The 18,729-nt window shown below is 45.1% G+C and overlaps 4 protein-coding genes across 5 annotated transcripts; 2 read left to right on the forward strand and 2 right to left on the reverse strand.

Annotated features, from left to right (window-relative positions):
• Positions 1–3,845: 3,845 nt before the first annotated feature.
• LOC128309989 (endoplasmic reticulum mannosyl-oligosaccharide 1,2-alpha-mannosidase) lies at positions 3,846–7,610 on the reverse strand. The gene is made up of 6 exons (XM_053046515.1): positions 7,163–7,610; positions 6,927–7,094; positions 6,512–6,733; positions 5,848–6,375; positions 5,595–5,782; positions 3,846–5,515 (listed from the first exon to the last, which is right to left on the reverse strand). The coding sequence occupies exons 1-6, from the start codon at positions 7,256–7,258 to the stop codon at positions 4,867–4,869; spliced, it is 1,851 nt and encodes a 616-aa protein (XP_052902475.1). The 5' UTR covers positions 7,259–7,610; the 3' UTR covers positions 3,846–4,866.
• Positions 7,611–7,908: 298 nt separating this feature from the next.
• On the forward strand, positions 7,909–8,892 carry LOC128310159 (probable peptidyl-tRNA hydrolase 2). Its single transcript, XM_053046727.1, has 2 exons — positions 7,909–8,104; positions 8,199–8,892. The coding sequence occupies exons 1-2, from the start codon at positions 7,958–7,960 to the stop codon at positions 8,568–8,570; spliced, it is 519 nt and encodes a 172-aa protein (XP_052902687.1). The 5' UTR covers positions 7,909–7,957; the 3' UTR covers positions 8,571–8,892.
• LOC128310158 (transcription initiation factor TFIID subunit 1) lies at positions 8,814–16,624 on the reverse strand. Of its 2 annotated transcripts, XM_053046725.1 has the most exons (4): positions 13,574–16,624; positions 11,172–13,509; positions 9,766–10,230; positions 8,814–9,582 (listed from the first exon to the last, which is right to left on the reverse strand). In XM_053046725.1, the coding sequence occupies exons 1-4, from the start codon at positions 16,622–16,624 to the stop codon at positions 8,969–8,971; spliced, it is 6,468 nt and encodes a 2,155-aa protein (XP_052902685.1). In that variant the 3' UTR covers positions 8,814–8,968. The 2 variants fall into 2 exon arrangements, with proteins under 2 accessions (XP_052902685.1, XP_052902686.1); XM_053046726.1 differs by lacking the exon at positions 9,766–10,230.
• Positions 16,625–17,361: 737 nt separating this feature from the next.
• LOC128298590 (uncharacterized) lies at positions 17,362–18,292 on the forward strand. Its single transcript, XM_053034359.1, has 3 exons — positions 17,362–17,512; positions 17,572–17,815; positions 17,894–18,292. Exons 1-3 carry the CDS (start codon positions 17,380–17,382, stop codon positions 18,099–18,101), a joined length of 585 nt encoding a protein of 194 aa, XP_052890319.1. The 5' UTR covers positions 17,362–17,379; the 3' UTR covers positions 18,102–18,292.
• The last annotated feature ends 437 nt before the right edge of the window (positions 18,293–18,729 follow it).

Here is an 18,729-nt window from a genome sequence, read left to right on the forward strand (position 1 = left end):
AAACAAAAAAGAGATAGGAACGTTGTAGGCTGCATCTTCAAAGAAACCCATTCTTCTCAAAACAAGAAAGAACAACCGAAAATCAGAAGCTCCGGAAGCTACCGTGGAATTTCCACCAAAAATGATTCGATCCGCTTCTAAAAATTCGAAGGAAATATTTCTAACAGAAATAAAAAAGAACTCACTGTATACTGCTAGGACTATAAAAAAGGCTATGAAAATCCATCATACGCAGAGCGATACGACCCACTGCCAGAGTTGCAGTTCCATTTTCCCATATCGTGTCTGTGTCGTGTTCAAAATTAGGTGTTTTTCCTAACCGATCCGACCACCCTTTTCCCGTCCCGATTGATGCCACTTCCTTCCATGTATCCAACATTCCTGTGCGTCTCAAGTGCTCTGTGAGGTTTAATGATGGTAGGTGCTTTTTATGGACCATTTTCCAACATTTCAACCAACCGATGTTTTTTTATCCTCTCTCCCTCTCTTTCTCTCTCTCTCTCTCTTTCGTCCCTGATTATCAGGTTCCTTTTTATGAGGTCCAAACGTACACTCGTCCCGGGACAGTTTCGGGAGTCAATGCGAGTGTTGTTTTGCTTTCCACCACCGCCCACTCCCTGGAAGATCCTGTGCCGGGAAGTTGGCCTCTTCGCCTTTACGATCGTTTTCATCTCCAAACAAGCCGTTAGGAGCCGTTTTAAGGGAACATTAAAATAATATTAATTATCGCTCTAACGGCCGCAAGTCGATGACATCTCGACGCGATCGGTGCTGCACGGCGTTGATGATGGTTGGTGGTGGTCCTTGATGGTTGTGCATCTAAACGGTGGGAACCTGCGAGCTGAGACTTGATGCACTGAACTGTGAACAGAGGACAAATACAAAAAAAAACCCAACCAGCAAAAGAACGATGACATCGTGTCTGTGTCAATGTGCGGGATAGTTACAACGTGTCGACGAAAAAGGATACCGGTGACGCTGCAAGGATATTCCGAGACAGAGTCTGTTCCGCCGTTGCGTTCATTGACGGAGCCGTGGAACAAGGGCAGGGAAAAGATGATCTGGCATAAAGAGCAACATACGAGAAACAGGATCACGATGTTTGTTTTATTGCTCCTGAAGTACATGAGACGAACGAGGTACGATCGTATGTGAAGGCGAATGTAAAGCTACAGCTAGACATCGACCAGATGAGATTTCAATTCCAAACTATACACATTTACCAGAGTTGACCTGTTTTCTTGGGTGTAGTTGGGGTCCTTTTTTTGGTTAGAAAACAATAAATTTGATTTACTGTAGCTTTTTAAAACAATATTATGAAAAGAGGGAAGCACGCAACGCTCTACAAGGAGTATTCGTTGATTAATGCGTTGGAAGATCAAAAAATTAAACCATATTTTTTGCGTTTAGTTCCAACGTTCCGGAATTGTCGTTTAGACCAAATTCTGGGACATCGTAAAACGAAAAGCCTACAACTGGAAGGGTTCAGATCATTTCAAGAAGCGACTTCAGAGCACCACCATAAAAATTAATGGTAGATTAATGTTCCAGGATATAGCCTTCATAAAGTGGTTTATGGTCACGCTATGAACTAAACCAATATTTGTGCTTGTGTAATGTATGAGTTGAGCGCATCAGCGCTTGTTTGTATCAGAGGAAATCCAGTACGAACTATGAACCACTTGTGAATATAGCTATTGACACGATCATCACTTATCTACCAATCGCTGTCCGCCATTTAAGGATAATAATGCGTTGCAGCGATGACTGTGGGAATTATAACTGCTTTGTATTATATTCTAGCGCGTTAAGATCGACCCAAGATCATCAAAAATATCTACGAAATCTAAGAATTATTTGTTTCATGTAGAAGTAGCTAGGTTATGTTGTAGGACAACATATTTAACAAAAGTAGTCCTAAAGGGGTATCTCTCGTCTTAGAAAACACCCAGTAGATCAACCTCTAGGGATTAGACATAATGATCGTCCTGTGGACGTAGTAAAAATAGGAAACCCACAAAGCCCAAGGAAAAGCAAAAGGGTGCCAAAATGGTAATTCGTGATGTAAAACATCAAAATTTGTCATTTTAAGGTGTCTATCTAGTTGATCAAACCTGACCCGGGTTTCAGGTTTAGCAAACTAGCAAGTTAAGTAAATAGTTTACAGTTATGACAACACTAAATAATCTCCTAAATGTATATATTTTGTTACTCACTTTAAGCATATTCCTGCTTTGCCCATGAAAAATTGACTACCAAACTTCTACCGAACTTATGGAAACATTGCGTCTTCATCAGTGCTTGATACGCTGACACAAAAAACGATGCTGGGTGCAATAAATTTCCCTTCCTTAAGTATAAGCAGCCAGTTTGGCGCACGAAGCGATAAAACATATTCGTAAATTATCGCCACTGACAATATCATGCCCGGTTGCGCATCAGCGCAACTCTGCGCTAAAGAAGAATTTGAATATCTTCAACCAAAAAGAAGTATGAAACCAGTAATACCCGAAAATAAACCTGAAGCATATCATTGTAAGCTATGTGCCGTTTTTTATACGATTTTTGACGCTCGTTTCTATTACATTTTTTTTGCTTCGGTTTTTAGCACATTGCAGTCACATAACATTGGGGCAATCCTTACCGGTAACGGGATTATGTTTAGTTTGTGCGGCAGCTCGACAATATGTTAACGTTAATCACGTTAGGTGGAAGAGGTAAAGCAGGCAAGGGGTGGTTGGATCGAGTCAGCAAATGTACGCTCCTTATGATAAGAGCGCGAAACACGTGCGAGTCGTAGTTTCGTGGTTTTTTTTTCATCCTTGATTTAGCATGCCGATCAAAGAACGGGCACATGTGCGGTGGTGGCGTGTGGCACACGAATTTAAACAAACAACTGTGCGCGACATCAGCGTTGCAAATCCTCTAGCTTGTGTGTGCCATGTGTGCGCGATCGCGCTACGACAACGAGCAATGGTAAAGCGCGAGCCAAAGAAAAACCCGAAAAACTGCAAACTGGAAAAAAGAAAATTATTTTATGCTTTTGTTTGTTGGTTTGTTTTTTTCCTCATCACGAAATTTGTTTGCCTGTATATTTCTAATGAAGAATTTCAAACAAAATTTTAGAACTATGAAGACAGGACGGTCACATTTCCTGGAGTTCCGAATTTTAGGTTTTTTTGTCAGCTTTCTATATTGTTTGCGCGTGCGTTTTGATGTTATTATTACACACGTTGTTTGAATCGTACTCACCTGCTTATCATGTATTACAGTCGCTAAACCGCTTAAGATCGAGCAACGATGCCTACCAATTCAATATACGTGTCTTTCTGCAGGACGCCTGCTCTGACCATATGGCCGGGTGGGTATGAAGCGATCAATTTCATGAAGCCTGATGAGTGTAATACGTTGTAAAATAGTGAGATTGTTGTACAAGTAATAGACTCCACCAATGTAGGGTCTCTGCAGGGCGGAGCTATTCGTCAGCTTTGGATTGATTCCATGTCTCAGAGGCGTAAGCGAACATCACTAACGTCTAAGTCACCAAGTATACTAGGCCCAGCATCGACTTATAGAAGATGAAAGGTGTTACTCATCATAGTCAGTTTAGTCATTGTCATACTTGCTTTTCTGGTTAGGAAATCTTGCACAATCCTTATGCATCCCAAAAGAGCTCTTTCAGAGCTGCTGCTTTGACATCTTCTTAAGTATCTGTCGCACGGTGAAGATCAAGCCAGTAGCTGATTTATTCTACTACCTGAAAGAACAAATGTACTCAACAAGTTATTGTTACATGGGTAATAATTTCTCACATTCAGTTCCCCGGTAAGGCAAACCGTCATATATTTACGACTCTTTGATTGTTTATTCCGAAATATCGCCATTTTCTTTTCCTAAAATTTTGCACAAGGCTGTTAATTAAGACAGTGGATAATATTTAACCGTTTATCGATAATCTTAATGTAAAACAAAAATCTATGATTGTATCATTTAACCATCTATAAGAGTTGCTGTTTGTGGCTAAGTCTTAATCAAATCTCTTTCGCTTTCGGTTCATCCTTAAGTTGAACTTTATTTCGCTACGTTACCACCGAGGGACTAGAAAACCAGTGTGCACGAATGAGAATAAGGAATCGAAATCAAACTCCTATCACTAGCGCTAGTAATTTGTAGCTTTTAAATCGTTCGATTTTTGACGACCGATTGGCGCTGGTGCAATTGCTCGCCAGTGTATTATCTTTGCGAGAAACGCCAGGAAAGTAGAAAGCTAGGAAATGAAAGACAGTGGAGACAGATAAGGGGGTGGAGAGGAAATGTATAAAGTACTTTAGGGGACACAGAAGTACAAAAGGAAAACCGTGCTCGGGAATGTGTTGTCGTATCGTGCAAGGCGTACAAATCGGCGAAGCTCTACACGCCGGCTGCATTTTTGGTAACATTTAATTAAGTGGTTCGCAGTGTTCGTACCCGTGGGCTACAATCAGCCGCAGGAAACCAGCTATTGATATCTAAAATCCCCGTACACATATTTACAACGGCACGCTGTCAAAAGCGATCGATCTACCCAAAGCAATGGTGCCGGTGACACTCATTCTTTGTTTTGGCGCATCATCGTCGAACATACTCACTAAACGAACATTTTAATCCCACCCATTTACTATTGCGTTTCGTTAAGATACGAAAGGAATCTTAAGAAGGTTCATTCTCTCTAACTAATATCGTCTTTTCAGAAGCACCTTCGTGGGGAAATTTGCGCCCACAGCGCCACAACCAGCTAGGTGGTTAAAAAAAACGTAGCGTAACATATAAATAAAATCTTTTGTGTCATTTGCACGCAGTGTTTGAAGGGACATCCCTCCCAATGCCTTACACTTCCCTTATCGGTAGTGGATGGGCTTCCGAATTGAACACATACTTCTCCAGATCGATCTCGTTTCGGTCGTCGCTGAACAATAGATAAAAGTACTTGAGCGTTTCCCCAAGCCAGAAGCTTTCCATCATATCGCGGGGCCGCGTATTGAGCGGATTTTTCACATTACCGATCGAGGTATAGCCGTTCTTTACCTTCGTGTAGCGATTGAACGCTTCAAAGATCGTCCAGCCCATGTCCTGGTACGTACGGTTTCCCGTTATGGCGTAGAAGTAGTAAAGGCTTTCGATGAATTCCGGCCGCAGCAGATTGTGCGCATCGTTTGTCTTTACGTAAATATCCGTTTCAGATTCTCCGTTGACGTTAAAGTACGATATTTCGGGCGCGAGCTGTGTGGGTTGCTTCATATACGTTTGGTAGCATGTTTCTAGCAGATCGGTAGCCAACCGCAAGTGCGTCTTCGGCATGCCATTCTTGTAGCCGAGCAGTAGCGTACCGGGCAGGTAGCACGTGAGATGATCCATCTTTGGTTTGAAATCTTTCCCATTCAGCAGCTCACCAATATAGACGTGTTTTTCGTTGGGAGTCGTGCGTACCAGTTGGTTCAGGACACCGCGCATAGATTGCTGATAGTCCTCGATAAGACTGCAAGGTAGGGAAAATGTCCATTAAATGTTGTTTTCACAAACAAACCGTAAAAGAAGGAACTAAGGGTAGAACTCACTAATCTTCAGCCTTTTTGCCCGTCTGAAGCCACTGCTTGAGCAAATACTCGTAATAAGAATCGGCTCGCGCTCCAAGTGAAATGGTAGCGAAGTTACGAAACTGTCCCGTATTAGCATTGATGAAGATCGGTACTAATCCTTCATTTTTGTCCAGTTCATGTATTTTAAGGTTTACCCTGGACGCTACCTGTAAACCAATTCGAAACTTATGATGTAATATCCTGCGCGATTCCCTTGCCAGCGTTACGTTACCTTTTCGAAGACGGGATTCTGCGAGCTGCGCGACAGGTCACGGAATTCAAGCTGAATTGTCGTCACCTCGCTCGTTGAACTGTCCGGTGACCATTTGGGTGCGTGTGCAGCCAACGATCCGATGTTCACATCCGAAAATGGTATTCCCGACGGTGAATCAAAGCATGGCAGCAAACGATTTCCCAGATCGACCGCCTTGTCCAAGAACATGCGATCACCGCTCAGATGATAGGCACTCAGTAGCCCACCCACAACACGGATCGTCACTTCGAAAAGATTAACCTCACGATTAACGTCAAACTTTAAGTATTTCTCGATCCAGCTGCGCGCCTCATCAAACTCGTCCTGCAGATCCATAATGTAGAGTGTGTCGAGCGAATCTACCAGCGTTAGACCGAGCCCGAACCAGTCGGAATAACCCATCGAAATGGGTTTCAGATTATCATGACCCCAGGCGTATTCTTTGTAGCCCTTCCAAGAATGTTGTACCGCTTCCACTACGGCCCTTTGCCGATCGTTTGTTGGACCCTACAACAAAATATGATCAGTGTAAGTCCTAACATTTCTGCCTGATAACTTTCTACACCCAACCTTGAAGAGGACGTCACGATTTACAAAAGCATGCAGGACGAACATACCCGGTCACCAGAATGCACACACATACCTTAAAATCTTTCGCACCAGCAAACGGCATGCGTCGATTTTCCTCCAGCACGTTCTCTTCGTTGTCGACGATCTCTTTCGGTTCGTTGTGCACAATTTCGAGCTGCTGATTGACTTCCGGTTGCTGAGCGACCGGTTTGGCAAGTGCTTCCTCCGTCGGAGGGTTTGCTAAACTATCGGTAAGCTTAATCTCTTTTACCATGGAAGCTGCAAATCGCTCGTGCTACATTTGGTTTTGTAATTCCGGCGATTCGTATAGCCGTACAGACAACATGGAACAAATATAGCAAATAGCGTACAATAGCGAACATAGAAAGACGTAAGGCGAAAAAAGACAAGATAACGGCGGAAACGGACAATTTAGAGCTCAGTTTGTATCATGTGGACAGACAGGTAAAAAGCAGTGTGTATATTACCCTTTCCTTAAATGGTGCTATCTGGATGTGCTCCATCGGATCAATCGCATCGGAGCTGCGGGACGGATCGTTGAATGGTAGCACAAAAAATATAACGTAGAAAATGCACATTCCGGCCAGTAGGATACAAGCTAAATTCTTTTGGAACCGGGATAACTGGTTCCAATGCTAGAAAAACGAGAAATTGATCTATTATTCGTCCCATCTCGATCCGCTTCGTGGCTTTGCATACATACTCGTTTCAAGCTTTTCCTAGAGCTAATATTTCCAACGATTACCGGATCATTGCTGACGGGTAGAATCACCGATACATGCTCTATTTTGGCGTCCATCGTTGCGTTGTACTCGTATCTGGCTTAATGCATATATGGGACACAAGCGTGCCCGCGTTGCTGCGTTGGCGACGATGGTACGCACCGTCAATTTTCAGTCGTTTCAATCACTTTTTATCTATCGTGGCCCAGAAAGCTCATCGTGGATTGTTGGTACAAGTGCACACGGATACACACGGATCACAGGAAGAAGGAGTAGAGAAGGGCTCGGTTGTCTAGCCGGAACTTTAACCACACAACCGTTGCGGTTGCTGGGTCGCGGGAAGAAAGTGTATTGCGGATGCTACATGAATTCGGCCACCTTTTTTTGGCTAACAAACTGTGCGAATATTATTTATATCTTCTGCGGTAGCTGCTGATGAAAACGTCAACAAATATTGGAGCTGACGTTTGTGCTTTGGTTTATCATCTAGAGATGAGTACTGAAAGACCATCATCCAAATAAATTGATGAAAACTATTTGAATATCTGATACAATCAAATGGAATATTGTTTTATGGCTAGTAGTATTAGGTTTGTATATATATAAAGGTTATTTAATGAGCAATGCATAACAACATTTTAAATGGCGTTCCTGCAACCAACGGTTATAAACATGTACCACATGATTGGAGAACTGTCACTGCCTATTGCAACAGCGAACAAACATTCTGAACGCGTTGTGTGATTCGAGAGACCGGTAAACTTTTACCTGCGAAAATGTTAGATACGACCGTAGTCTTCGGAATTACTGCTAGCATCCTATCGTTTGTGGCAGGATACACTATAGCTAAATTACCACGCCCAGGAGATAGTGGCTCTTCTTCGCCGAAAAATAGTTCTTCGCCAGATGAAGGCACTGAGAAGGTAAACAACTATGCCGGTATTTTCCTGAAATGCAACATACACGAACGGTTACGAATGAAATTGTTGAATAAATGTAATTCAATTTGCTCTTTAGGTGTTTGCCGATATGGGCGGCGAGTATAAAATGGTGCTGGTGGTGCGAAATGATTTAAAGATGGGGAAAGGCAAAATAGCGGCTCAGTGCGGTCACGCGGCCGTTGGTGCGTTTGAGAGCGGACTTCGTAACACGCCAGCAGCAATCAAAAAATGGCAAAGTAGCGGACAGGCAAAGATTGCTCTGAAAGTGGAAACGGAGTTGGCAATGATGGAAATCTATCGTACCGCGAAGACAAACAAGCTTAATTGCTGTTTGATACGTGATGCCGGACGTACGCAGATTGAAGCAAACACCAAAACCGTGCTAGCAATCGGACCAGCACCCATTGCGGTTGTGGACGGTGTGACGGGACATTTGAAACTGTTATAAGGTCGTAGAGTTGGTAATGTACCATTGAACAACAGTTTCAGTTCGTTTACACATAGCCTTTGGGGACCGAACCAACCCGATGTACGGGTTACAGCTACAGCGATCCAAGTTACTAATAATCTGCCCTTAGTGCTCGCTGGTCAATACTCTGACAAAGAATATTGAGGCAAATATGAAGATAAGCTACTGATAAAAAACAAGATGCTTTCATAAAGCAAACCAGAGAAAATCGTCATCGTTGCCTTTCTCTTTTGTAGAGAACATTCGAACATCTAAAAGTAGCTTTAGACATACTTTATTAAATATAAAATTCCCCATTGCAAAGCTAAATCTTTGCATCTTGTTTGTGGATACTTCACTACCTTACTGTAACTCGCCTTAAGCTCACAGAAGTTCGTCTAGAACCAAAGATCTCCACCTTCGTCATTATCATCGTTCTCGTCGCGTACTTCATCCATTTGCAAGTTACTCTTTTCATCATCACTATCGGAAATAGCCAAATCCGAGTGCAGAGTTTGTAGTGCCGGAAGGGCACTTGTTGTTTGTTGCTGTTGTGTTTCATTGTCCGGTGTATGAGATGCATCCAGTTGGTCATGAAACTGCTGTTCCAGCTGCTGCTGATCTTTACCCTCCCTGTCCTGTCTGCTTTCTTGAGAATATTCACTGTTTAGGTTGGATTGATGATCGATCGAATAGTTTGCATCCGAGGATGGTTGATTGCTGCTGATTTCGTTGCGACTCGTGTCACCTGTTTGCTGCCGGTTTGACATTCCCAGGAAATCGCTAGGATCGTAGTTGGGATCGATCTCCATCGATTCATCCTGCGCGGCGTTGTAGTATTGGGCACTGCTAAGCTGGACCATCGCTTCGGCTGCTTGCTGACTGTCGTCCTCGCTCTGTGGCGGCATCATGCTGGAGGTGGTGTTCGATTGTTCCAACGTTACAGAAACACCCTCATTGTCACTTGTACCGACTTCCTCGAATTCTTCATCATCCGTTGAATATTGATGATCTGCTCGTACAAACAATGCATAAGATTAATTTTAGATAGCCTTACACGCACCGCAAATATAGTAAAAAAAATATCCATAATTGTGTTTATGAACCGCTCTAGTAACATCATTGCTTCACATCACATTTTCCTAACGAAAGTATTGAAAATTAAGTTTAAGTTCGAAAGCTGTGCAAAACTTACCTCGCTTTCTAGTAGTGACCAAAGGTAAGGGCTGAAACAATTGATTCTGTTCATCATTAGCAACGTTTGCCGGATTTTGCGACGGTTGTGTATCGTTAAATCCGGTCGGCACACCACTGCCACTACCATATTCGTTTCCATACTGATTAGCGGCACTACCGTACCCGGAAGGTCCAGCCATTTCGTCATAGTTCTCTGCGCCCAAATTCATCCAATTCATTTCGTAAGCCGAAGCGGCCACATTGGCATGCATCATTTGTGAGTTTTCGTGTACCGTGCTACTGCTGCTGCGAGATATCGCACCCGTAGGTATACCCATACCGGGCATAAAGCCACTCAGTCCACCCATGCCCGTACCGATCATTGACCCGGACCGATGGAAAGCAGGATTAGCGCTCGGGCGAACTATCGGGAATGGCATTGCCGATTCGGGATAGGACGAACCGTATGGTCGTCCTGCAAAATCTGACACAATTTTGGGAGGAAAAATCTTGCTTTAAATATTGATTCGCAATGGGGTACACTTATGCGTTGACACATTTGTCATGAAAATGAAAATGGATATCGCAACCCAATGGAAACACGCGGTGAAGTTGAGATGCATTTAGTAACGCGGATTAACCAACAGAGAAGAAAGGAGCAGAGCGAGCAGAAACAGATGGCAGGATAACGACACATGTGTTAAAATGGACAAATTCACATGTAATAAATGGGAAAACAGTGTATGAACTTTTATGATACATGTACGAAACATAATAGAGATTTTGTATCACGGTGTGTTAAGTACAGAAAGATATATCTTGGATTAGAGACTGGGGTAAACACCAGTGATCAGTACGTTATCACCATAGACGTAATTTCACTACATTGTATCATGGGATCGCCATGCTTATTTACTATCTTTCGGTTTAAATAATCCTATCTCCAGTTGTAATCGAAATAGGAATAATGTTACAGAATACTTACAATATAATCAACACATTGCCCAGCAATTAGTCCTTAAGAGATGATCTTTAGCAGTACAGTTAAGTTTTGGTTCAAGTTCAGAAACATGAGTATTGCATGCTTTACTGCTAATGCAGTATCACTGTCGCATGTATACTGGTGAAATCGCGAAAAAATGTTCACATCCAAACAAACGATTAAATCAAATCAATGCACGTTACACATGGTATGGAAGAAAACATTGGACAGATCGTCAGAACCAACGATGAATATATGTACATAAAGACATCCGCCGGATGAGTCGAGATCGAGATCGTAAGCATTTCAGCAATGCAGATTCCATGATTAGTAATGATGTTATCAGACACAACAGTTCACAAACACACACACACACACATACGCGCTATGGTACATAAAAAATGGAATGTAAATTAACATGTTACTTGTTACATGCTACTTACCATCACCCTTGGTGGCCTTTCGTTGACGAACACGGGCACGCTTCGCCTCGGATCGAGCCGCCCTGGAAGCGTCCGTAGATGAAGGTGGTCGATCAGGATTGCTATCGTTACCACCATCGTCCAGGTCGGGTGAAGATTCCCGTGAACCACCAGCACCACCCTTCATTTCCTGTTCATCGTCCTCCCAGTCCATGTCGTCATCTTCGTTACGTGCCCGTTCCTGTACCAGGGCAATATTCTTCTCCAGCTGCGCTACGTTGTGATCCATCGAGTCCAGCGCCACCCGTGTAGCTTCCACCATTTGGCGTGCTTGTTTGGTGAAGTTTGCTTCCGCACCATTGTACTGTTCGCTGTTATCCGCGATCAGTTGCAAATCGATTAGAAAGTCGGCCCTCGAGTGATATTTGTGTGAGGCAACCTTCTTCGACACCTTTTCCAGATCCATCGGACGTCGAATGATGGTGTAGTAGTCTTTCACTAATCGCTTGTTCACCGGTTTCAGGAATGGCCAACTCTCGGGCATCGCCTTCAGCGGACCATTCACGTATTCTCCAAGGATGTACGACAGCGCGACCTGATCATCATCGTCCAGCAGTGGGTTGATGCTCTTTTCTAGCCGCGTCAGGCGTTCCTCGCGTTCCTGCACACGCTCCTTACACTTTTGCAGCATGCGCTGGGCCGCAACCGTGAGCGAACTCTTCGCCCCATTGTAAATCGAAGAATTCTCCACGATTTGGGTGATGTCCGTCAGGAACTCTTCGCGTGTTTGATATTTCTTCTGCCTTATGTTGTCGCGAATCGTTTGCAGATCCATCGGCTTCTGCACAATGCGATGATAATCGACCACTTGCTTGGCGTTGACCGGAAACATGAACGGCTGCACGTCCGGCATATCACGCAGCTCGTTTAGGATCTGTTCCAGCACGGACGAAAACACGACGACTGGATCCGTACGCTGGCGGTTCGTTGTTTTGTTGTGTCGCTGCAGATAGTCACAGTGTGAGTCACCGCCTACCCGGCGACGCTTCTTTCCCAATGCTTCCTTGGGCAATTTTAGCAGCAGTGTACGGCGCTTCACGTCCTCGTGACGTTTCAACAGTTTGCCGCTCAACTTTACCTTCGTACCATCCACGTTCACCAGATCGCCTTCATCGTCCGCATTAAGCTCCTTCTCGATCTCCTCCTCTTGCTCCTCGGTCATTGCCACGTTCAGTGACGGTGTCGTCAAGATGCCCGAATATTGCGGACAGGCTTTGTTAGTACGCATATGTCCCACCTGTCCACAGGCACCACATTTGAGCTTTAAGTCTGGTTTTATCTTAGCCTTCCGGCGGGACGATGATGATGGGCTATGTTCCTTGCCTGGTCCGGACAAACCTCCGGAACCAGACGCAGCACCACCCCCACCGGGACTATCGAGATTGCGTCCCGATATATCAAGCAATCGGTTTGAAAATGGTTTCGGAGTGTTTGTTTCCCGATCCCCAAGGCTGATAGGCGTTCCAACCGAGTTATGTGGGTTCTGCATTTGCAAACCGATCTTTTGCTGGTTACGCTTGATACGCCTCAATTGCTCCTGGATGCGCCGCTTTTCACGTTTCATCTCCTCCTTCTGGGCCTCATCAAGGGTCGCAAACTGCCGTATGAAAGCCTCATCCTTCGTGGTACGTATTTTCACGTACGCATCAATTACCGGGCTGCGGCGCACCAGCTCAACACGCGTATATTCACGCCCTTCAGCATTCTTGAACGTGCGCGTTATTTTCAATATCTTCGCCGTACTCGACTGCTGTTCGTCCTTCAATCCTTCCTCATCCTTTTTCTTCTTCTGTCCCGATCCGCCCTGTTCTTCCATGATCTTGCGCAACAGCTCTTGACGTTCCTGCTCTTCACGCTCGAGCGATAGCTGCGTGGATGTTTTCTTGTTCGCGAGCATGTTTTCCAGATTTTTGCCCAACTCTTCCAGATCGGACTCTTCCGATGCAGTCGATTCGCCTTCGTCTGTGGAAAGCACCTCGGACGAGGCCAGCACTCGGTTCTGAAGGTCGAAAATCCGCTGACATTCCTCTTTGTAACGTTCCTGATGTTCGGCGATCGAGAATCGATTGCCGCGTGAAAACTTGTCCATTCCTTCTTCTCCGGCCTTCGCTTTCTCGGTCGAGAGTGTACGCACTACATCAATAACCTCCCAGCGGGACAGTTTTTTGATCTCCTCCTCGGGCACTTGGAATTTGCGCAACAGCGCTTTTGCGTTGTTTAGTGACAGTCGGCGCAAATCGGCATCCGTACCGGTAACGGTGCGTTTCGGTTGGCTTTCCGTTTCCTCTTTATTTTGTTGCTGTAATATCAATTAGAGAAATTAGGATACTCTTTCACAACAGCTGGCTGTAAACTATACTCACCGTCGGTTTGTTTGGCATTCGAACGTATGAAAACCCTTCACCACATCCGGTAGGATCCGCCGGTCCATTCAGCTGCAGTATACACTTTCCGCGCATTGCCTGAATGTAGGCACGGGTCGTGTTCCACGGTGCTACCTTTACCTCATCATCCATCTTCAGCTGCATCTCCTCGTCGTCGTCTTCCTGCTGGGCGAAGATAAACTTTTCCCCATAGCCAGCATCCTTCAGCCGCTGCTCGGCTGCGATCATGCTGAAGTACGCGCAGCACTGTTCCGGCGATACCATCGCCCGTATTTCTTCCTCCGACGGTAAACGAAACTCGGGCTTGATGACCCAAAAGTTGGAATCCATGCCCGTTCGCTTAAAATCCGCACACAGCTTCAAACGCTTCCGTATGCTGCTTTCCGAATGTGCCGGGAACGCTTTCTTAATGTCGTCCATCCGAATCTTACGCGGATTGTCCTTACTCTTCCAGAACAACCGATAGATGAACACTTGCAAAAAGTCACGCACGAAGTTGTTCGCACGCTTCGAGTTTGGTCCGGGCACTTCGTACAGTGGACACTCCTGGCCGGCCGTGAACAGTGCGTCCACTTCCCGCACGTGGTAGTTGTTGCGGGTGCGTATAACAAGGAAATCTGTTTCATGGATCGTATGCGGATAGATCGGTGCCCGGTACATGTTATTCTCGATCGCTTGTATGCACTGGCCGTGATGGAGAATGCCGAGAAAAGGTGACGTGTGTGCATAATGCGTCTCGCCGAAGCGGAACTCGGGCGGACCGGAATCTTTCCCCATTTTGCGCTTGTAGAAGTTTTTAATTTTCGATGTCATTCCGACCTGATTCATCAGTGGCGGATGTTCCTCGCAAAACTCTATCAAAATCAGTTCCCCGTCGCGACCGGTCAAATCTTCGGGGGTACGCATGAAGAACACATCACCACCACCCGATGCAATACGTTCCAGTTCGCGCTGTTTTGCCTTTTTCTTGATGTGCTTCTGTAGCGGCAGAACAGATTGTGGATTGGCCGAAGCGAGGGCACCGTACGAGTACTTCTTCATCGGCAATCGGTGGAACATGCGTAGCTTCATCGGACCCATATGCGTCGGGACGAACGGTGCCCGAAGCTCTACCGTCGGTGTTGAATGCTGCAACAAATTGCCACCACCCACCTTGATTTTAAGTGTCGCCTCAGTCGATTTTGCCATGTAGTACACATCGTTCGAAATGTTGTACGGATCACGGTCGGGACTCTTGGGCGGTGGTGGTGGTGTGTCTTCGGCCAGCACATTAATCACACCCGCTTTGCCGAGCAAAATCTTCGATTTCTTTACGTGCGGATGGGGGATCTTTACCTTCGGCTGGGGGCCAGTGTTGCGCACGATTTTGGACGGATCAATATCGTCCGGAATGCAGAGAATAATGTTCTCATCGTTTGCATCCAGCGTCAGTACCTTTGGCTTGGGGATCTTCGTTACTGCTTCCGCGTCCCATATTACATCATCTTCCCATTTGTCGTAGACGAGCTCATCGTTCTCCACCGGGAAAATGCTGTACCAAGCGTCTTCGTTTTCTTCTTGCGCCTTTTGTGCCGCATTGATGATCATTTGCGTTTTGCTCATCTTGCTCGCGGAGGATGATTTCGTTCCGGTACTTGCCGGTGAGGCCGGAATAGTTTTTCCCGGCTGGCTGAAAGCGCCGGCCGTTCGCGAACCGCTCGACGGTAACCAACCGGCAGCGTTTACCTTCGAGTTGAGCTTTTGCAGTACTTTGTGCTTGATATCGTTCCCGTCCCACACCACGTCATCTTCCCAGTGTAGCTGGGACACCATCAAGAACGCGTCATCCGGAAAGGTCTTGTCTGTGACGGACGTTACCATGGGAATCGCTTCTAGTTTGACCGGATCGGCCTGCTTGAATCCGTAGTTAAAGTCCTCCCCCGTATCGGGTACATCGAGCATGTCATACCACTTTTGAGCCGGACCGTACCGCCAGTCGGCCACCTTCGGTTTCGAATCACCCTTGCTGTCAGATTCTTTATCTTTCACTTCCTTTTCTTCGTCTGCCTCACGGCTGGTAAAGCGCACCTCATCATCCGATGCCCACATATCCTTCGGAGGCAGCGGTGCGTACGTTGGTGTGAAATACTGACGACGTCTCGGTTCGTCCGAATCGGACGTGGAATCCGACCCGTCGCGTGGTTTACGCGAGGATGATTGAGACTTTTTGTTTCGACGTCGCCTCACACTGCGCCAAATCTGTGGCAGACTGGAAAGCTTGCCCGGTCCAAAGAGGCGGGAAAAGCGCAAAACCTTGTCTGGCCGAAAATCTGGGAAAAATTCGCGCACGTCCACGTTCTGATACTTGGACGGTAACATTGCGGCCAGAGGGGTTTCAAGCTTTTTCGGCTTATCTTTTGACGCTTCGTCCGTGCCTTGCGAAACGTTCGGCGCTGTTCCGTCGCCACTTACCGGTGCCGTCGGTGGTGGCATAAGTTCCTTATCGTCCACCCCATTTCCGCCGATGTTCTCCTCCTTGACTGCGGACTGGTCAGAAGCCGTTCGTGCCTCAACACGAGAGCATGGAATGGCTGCTTCAATATCATCTACGTCGTCTTCGACTTTTATGTCCTTTTTCTCCTCCGCTGTAACTCCATCCGATTCTTCCTTCTTGATGACAGACGCTGGTGCGACGGCCGATTCTTCCGCAAGCTCTGTTATGTCGGAATAATCCACTGCACAGTCGGCTTTTACTTTATAGTTTGTACCATCACTATCGTCGTCGTAGCGACGGTGCCTGCGGTCGTCATCACTGGAGGACGATTCATCGCTATCGCTGAACGCACGGGAAGGCTTCTCCTCATCGTCATCCTGCAAAACGTCGGCCAGGAAGGACGATAGACCCATGCGCGAAAGTGATGATAGTTGCTGTTTTGCTTCCTCGTCGAGAAAATCGCCATCGAGATGGCCATGTTCGTCGACGTTACCGAACAGGAAACCAGCCAAATTGAGGCCACCCTCATTCTCGTTGTCACTATTACTGTTGCTCATGCTGGAATTCGACGGAGGTACCACTTAAACCGAAGCGATAAGTTGTTGAAATACTATTTATTAACAAGCCCTGGCATATTGCCGGCTTCGTAAACGTCGACAAGCGTTCTTTACGCAATGACGGAGTTTCCGAAAACACTACACGGGATTACACTGTATCGGGATGGATAGAACACAATGAGCCGGAAATTCTATTGCACCTACTGCAGTAAGCTTTCTTCTTTCAAATGAATCTGTTTAAAGCGATTCTGGTTTTGTTAAACATAGATATTTTAGCAAAATTACTGCAAGGAAATGCAAAACAAGTTCACTTGTTTTGAAAATGCTACAACCCACAACTACAAACATGACCAGTTGTCAGCTTTCGGGAAATCTTCGGCTGATTGTGTGCAAATGTCAGCACTGCGTCAACGCTGTATCAATCTTGTGAAGCATCAAGATTACGAGATAAATACTCGAAATTAGTTTTTAATTGCATAAAATGTTCCTAGAACAACTGATTCGTGTTAAGAAACTGTGGTAGGTAGTATCTCAATTATGCTAAAAATCGCTAAAACTCTGAAAATGCTTAAGATTTGTACGATTTGATACGCAAAATTGCTCAGAAAGAGCAATGCTGTCAAAAAGCAAGCAAACTGACGGATGTGTCAAATTTAAACATTTTCTAAGCTTGTGTTTACATCGACAAACGGCATACGGACAGCAAAGAAGGACGCCGAAATAAAACAATACACTCGCCAACAGTTTCTCCCACAATGAAACACAACGACAAGATAACGTTTGCTGAATTCCACCAGAAACTCTTAAAGTATTGTTCCAACGGTGCTCATTGTTCTGCGGAAGAGAAAGATATTCGTTTGCGCTTTGAACAGCTGATTGTGCAAAGAGGTTTGTTTTGATTGTCGTTCGTATATCATACCGGAAGAATAATTGTTTTTCTGTTTTAGATGCATGCCTTGGACAGTTAGTTAAAAAGAGGGAAGACGAAATGGTCTGTAACGAGGACATCAGTGATACAGAGCACCAGCTTGCGGAACTCGTGAAACGTTTGGAAAGCATTGAAAAGAAATGCAACGTTCTTTCACTAGAGCAGCTGTCGATTGATGCTGAAGAACGACCAGCTAAGCAATTGTCTCGGCAGGATGCCGTTGAACCGATTGTAGCTGATAACACCAATCTATTGAATGAACAGTTAGTAGTACAGCAATTCTTTTGGTTTTTTGTGATTTTTTGTTGTTGTAATATTGTTTCATATCTGTCCGATTTTAGGATGCTCAACAGATTTCTGCGCAAGTATTGTAATATTTATGTTCAATTCACCAATTGCGATGATACAATACGGGTGTTTTCCTTAGCGGATAATCAATTTTATGAAATTAATTTGAAAGGCAAAAACGAGTCTGAATTGAGTGAAGAGATTTGGTCTAGTTTCGCTGCCTCCAGTGTACATTTGAATGCTTGGGAAAGTATGTTATAATGCTCCGCTTGAACTATGCTGACGAAGAAAACCATGTGCTGGGAGTATTGGCATTTACGAGCGGCGGAAGCTGCAGATTAGATATCGCGTCGCTTGTAAACTGGGCGTGCGGAGAAGGAAAAAACACCGCACGCGGAATGTCGGCATCCTTGGAATCGTTGGAAGGATGAGGTGGATCTTAACCTATCAGAGACTGGATGCAGCTCATGGCGAAGAAGTGCAGCCTTGAACCGAGTTTCCTGGAATCGAATTGGAGACGCGGTCATATTAGCATGGCGTGCTCAATCGTGATCGGACCAAGAAGATCATTTTCTGTTTAGGTTTAGTTAAGTTCTTTTATTTGTTTAGCAGTAGCGTGTTTCTTTGATGTTCAATATGTATTTTTGCATTTGTATTTGTAGCCATTGCATCATAAAATGCCTTTCTACGACTACACAGTTATAATAGTTTTAATTTGCCGCTATAGAAAATACAATGCCCAATGAGAAAGACAGTCGGAAGTTAAGCAAAGACGAGCGAGAAATGTAACTAAGGACGCAACAAATCTTTCTAATGATGCATTTTCACTACTAATCACGATAACGAGATAGGGCACCCATTCTTTTGTCCTGGTGAATGCAGTTGAATG

The sequence above is a fragment of the Anopheles moucheti genome, chromosome 2 (assembly GCF_943734755.1).
Source record: "Anopheles moucheti chromosome 2, idAnoMoucSN_F20_07, whole genome shotgun sequence".
In the NCBI taxonomy this organism is placed as follows: domain Eukaryota; kingdom Metazoa; phylum Arthropoda; class Insecta; order Diptera; family Culicidae; genus Anopheles; species Anopheles moucheti.

Coding starts and splice junctions, on each gene's coding strand:
- LOC128310159 (XM_053046727.1), top strand. CDS start 7,958: ATGTTAGATACGACCGTAGTCTTCGGAATTACTGCTAGCATCCTATCG. Junction 8,105..8,198: donor CAGATGAAGGCACTGAGAAG/GTAAACAACTAT, acceptor TTTGCTCTTTAG/GTGTTTGCCGATATGGGCGG.
- LOC128310158 (XM_053046725.1), bottom strand. CDS start 16,624: ATGAGCAACAGTAATAGTGACAACGAGAATGAGGGTGGCCTCAATTTG. Junction 10,231..11,171: donor AAAGGCCACCAAGGGTGATG/GTAAGTAGCATG, acceptor AAATTGTGTCAG/ATTTTGCAGGACGACCATAC. Junction 9,583..9,765: donor GGTCACTACTAGAAAGCGAG/GTAAGTTTTGCA, acceptor TTGTACGAGCAG/ATCATCAATATTCAACGGAT.
- LOC128309989 (XM_053046515.1), bottom strand. CDS start 7,258: ATGGACGCCAAAATAGAGCATGTATCGGTGATTCTACCCGTCAGCAAT. Junction 6,734..6,926: donor TAGCACCATTTAAGGAAAGG/GTAATATACACA, acceptor AACCAAATGTAG/CACGAGCGATTTGCAGCTTC. Junction 6,376..6,511: donor CTGGTGCGAAAGATTTTAAG/GTATGTGTGTGC, acceptor ATTTTGTTGTAG/GGTCCAACAAACGATCGGCA.
- LOC128298590 (XM_053034359.1), top strand. CDS start 17,380: ATGAAACACAACGACAAGATAACGTTTGCTGAATTCCACCAGAAACTC. Junction 17,513..17,571: donor ACAGCTGATTGTGCAAAGAG/GTTTGTTTTGAT, acceptor TTTCTGTTTTAG/ATGCATGCCTTGGACAGTTA. Junction 17,816..17,893: donor ACCAATCTATTGAATGAACA/GTTAGTAGTACA, acceptor GTCCGATTTTAG/GATGCTCAACAGATTTCTGC.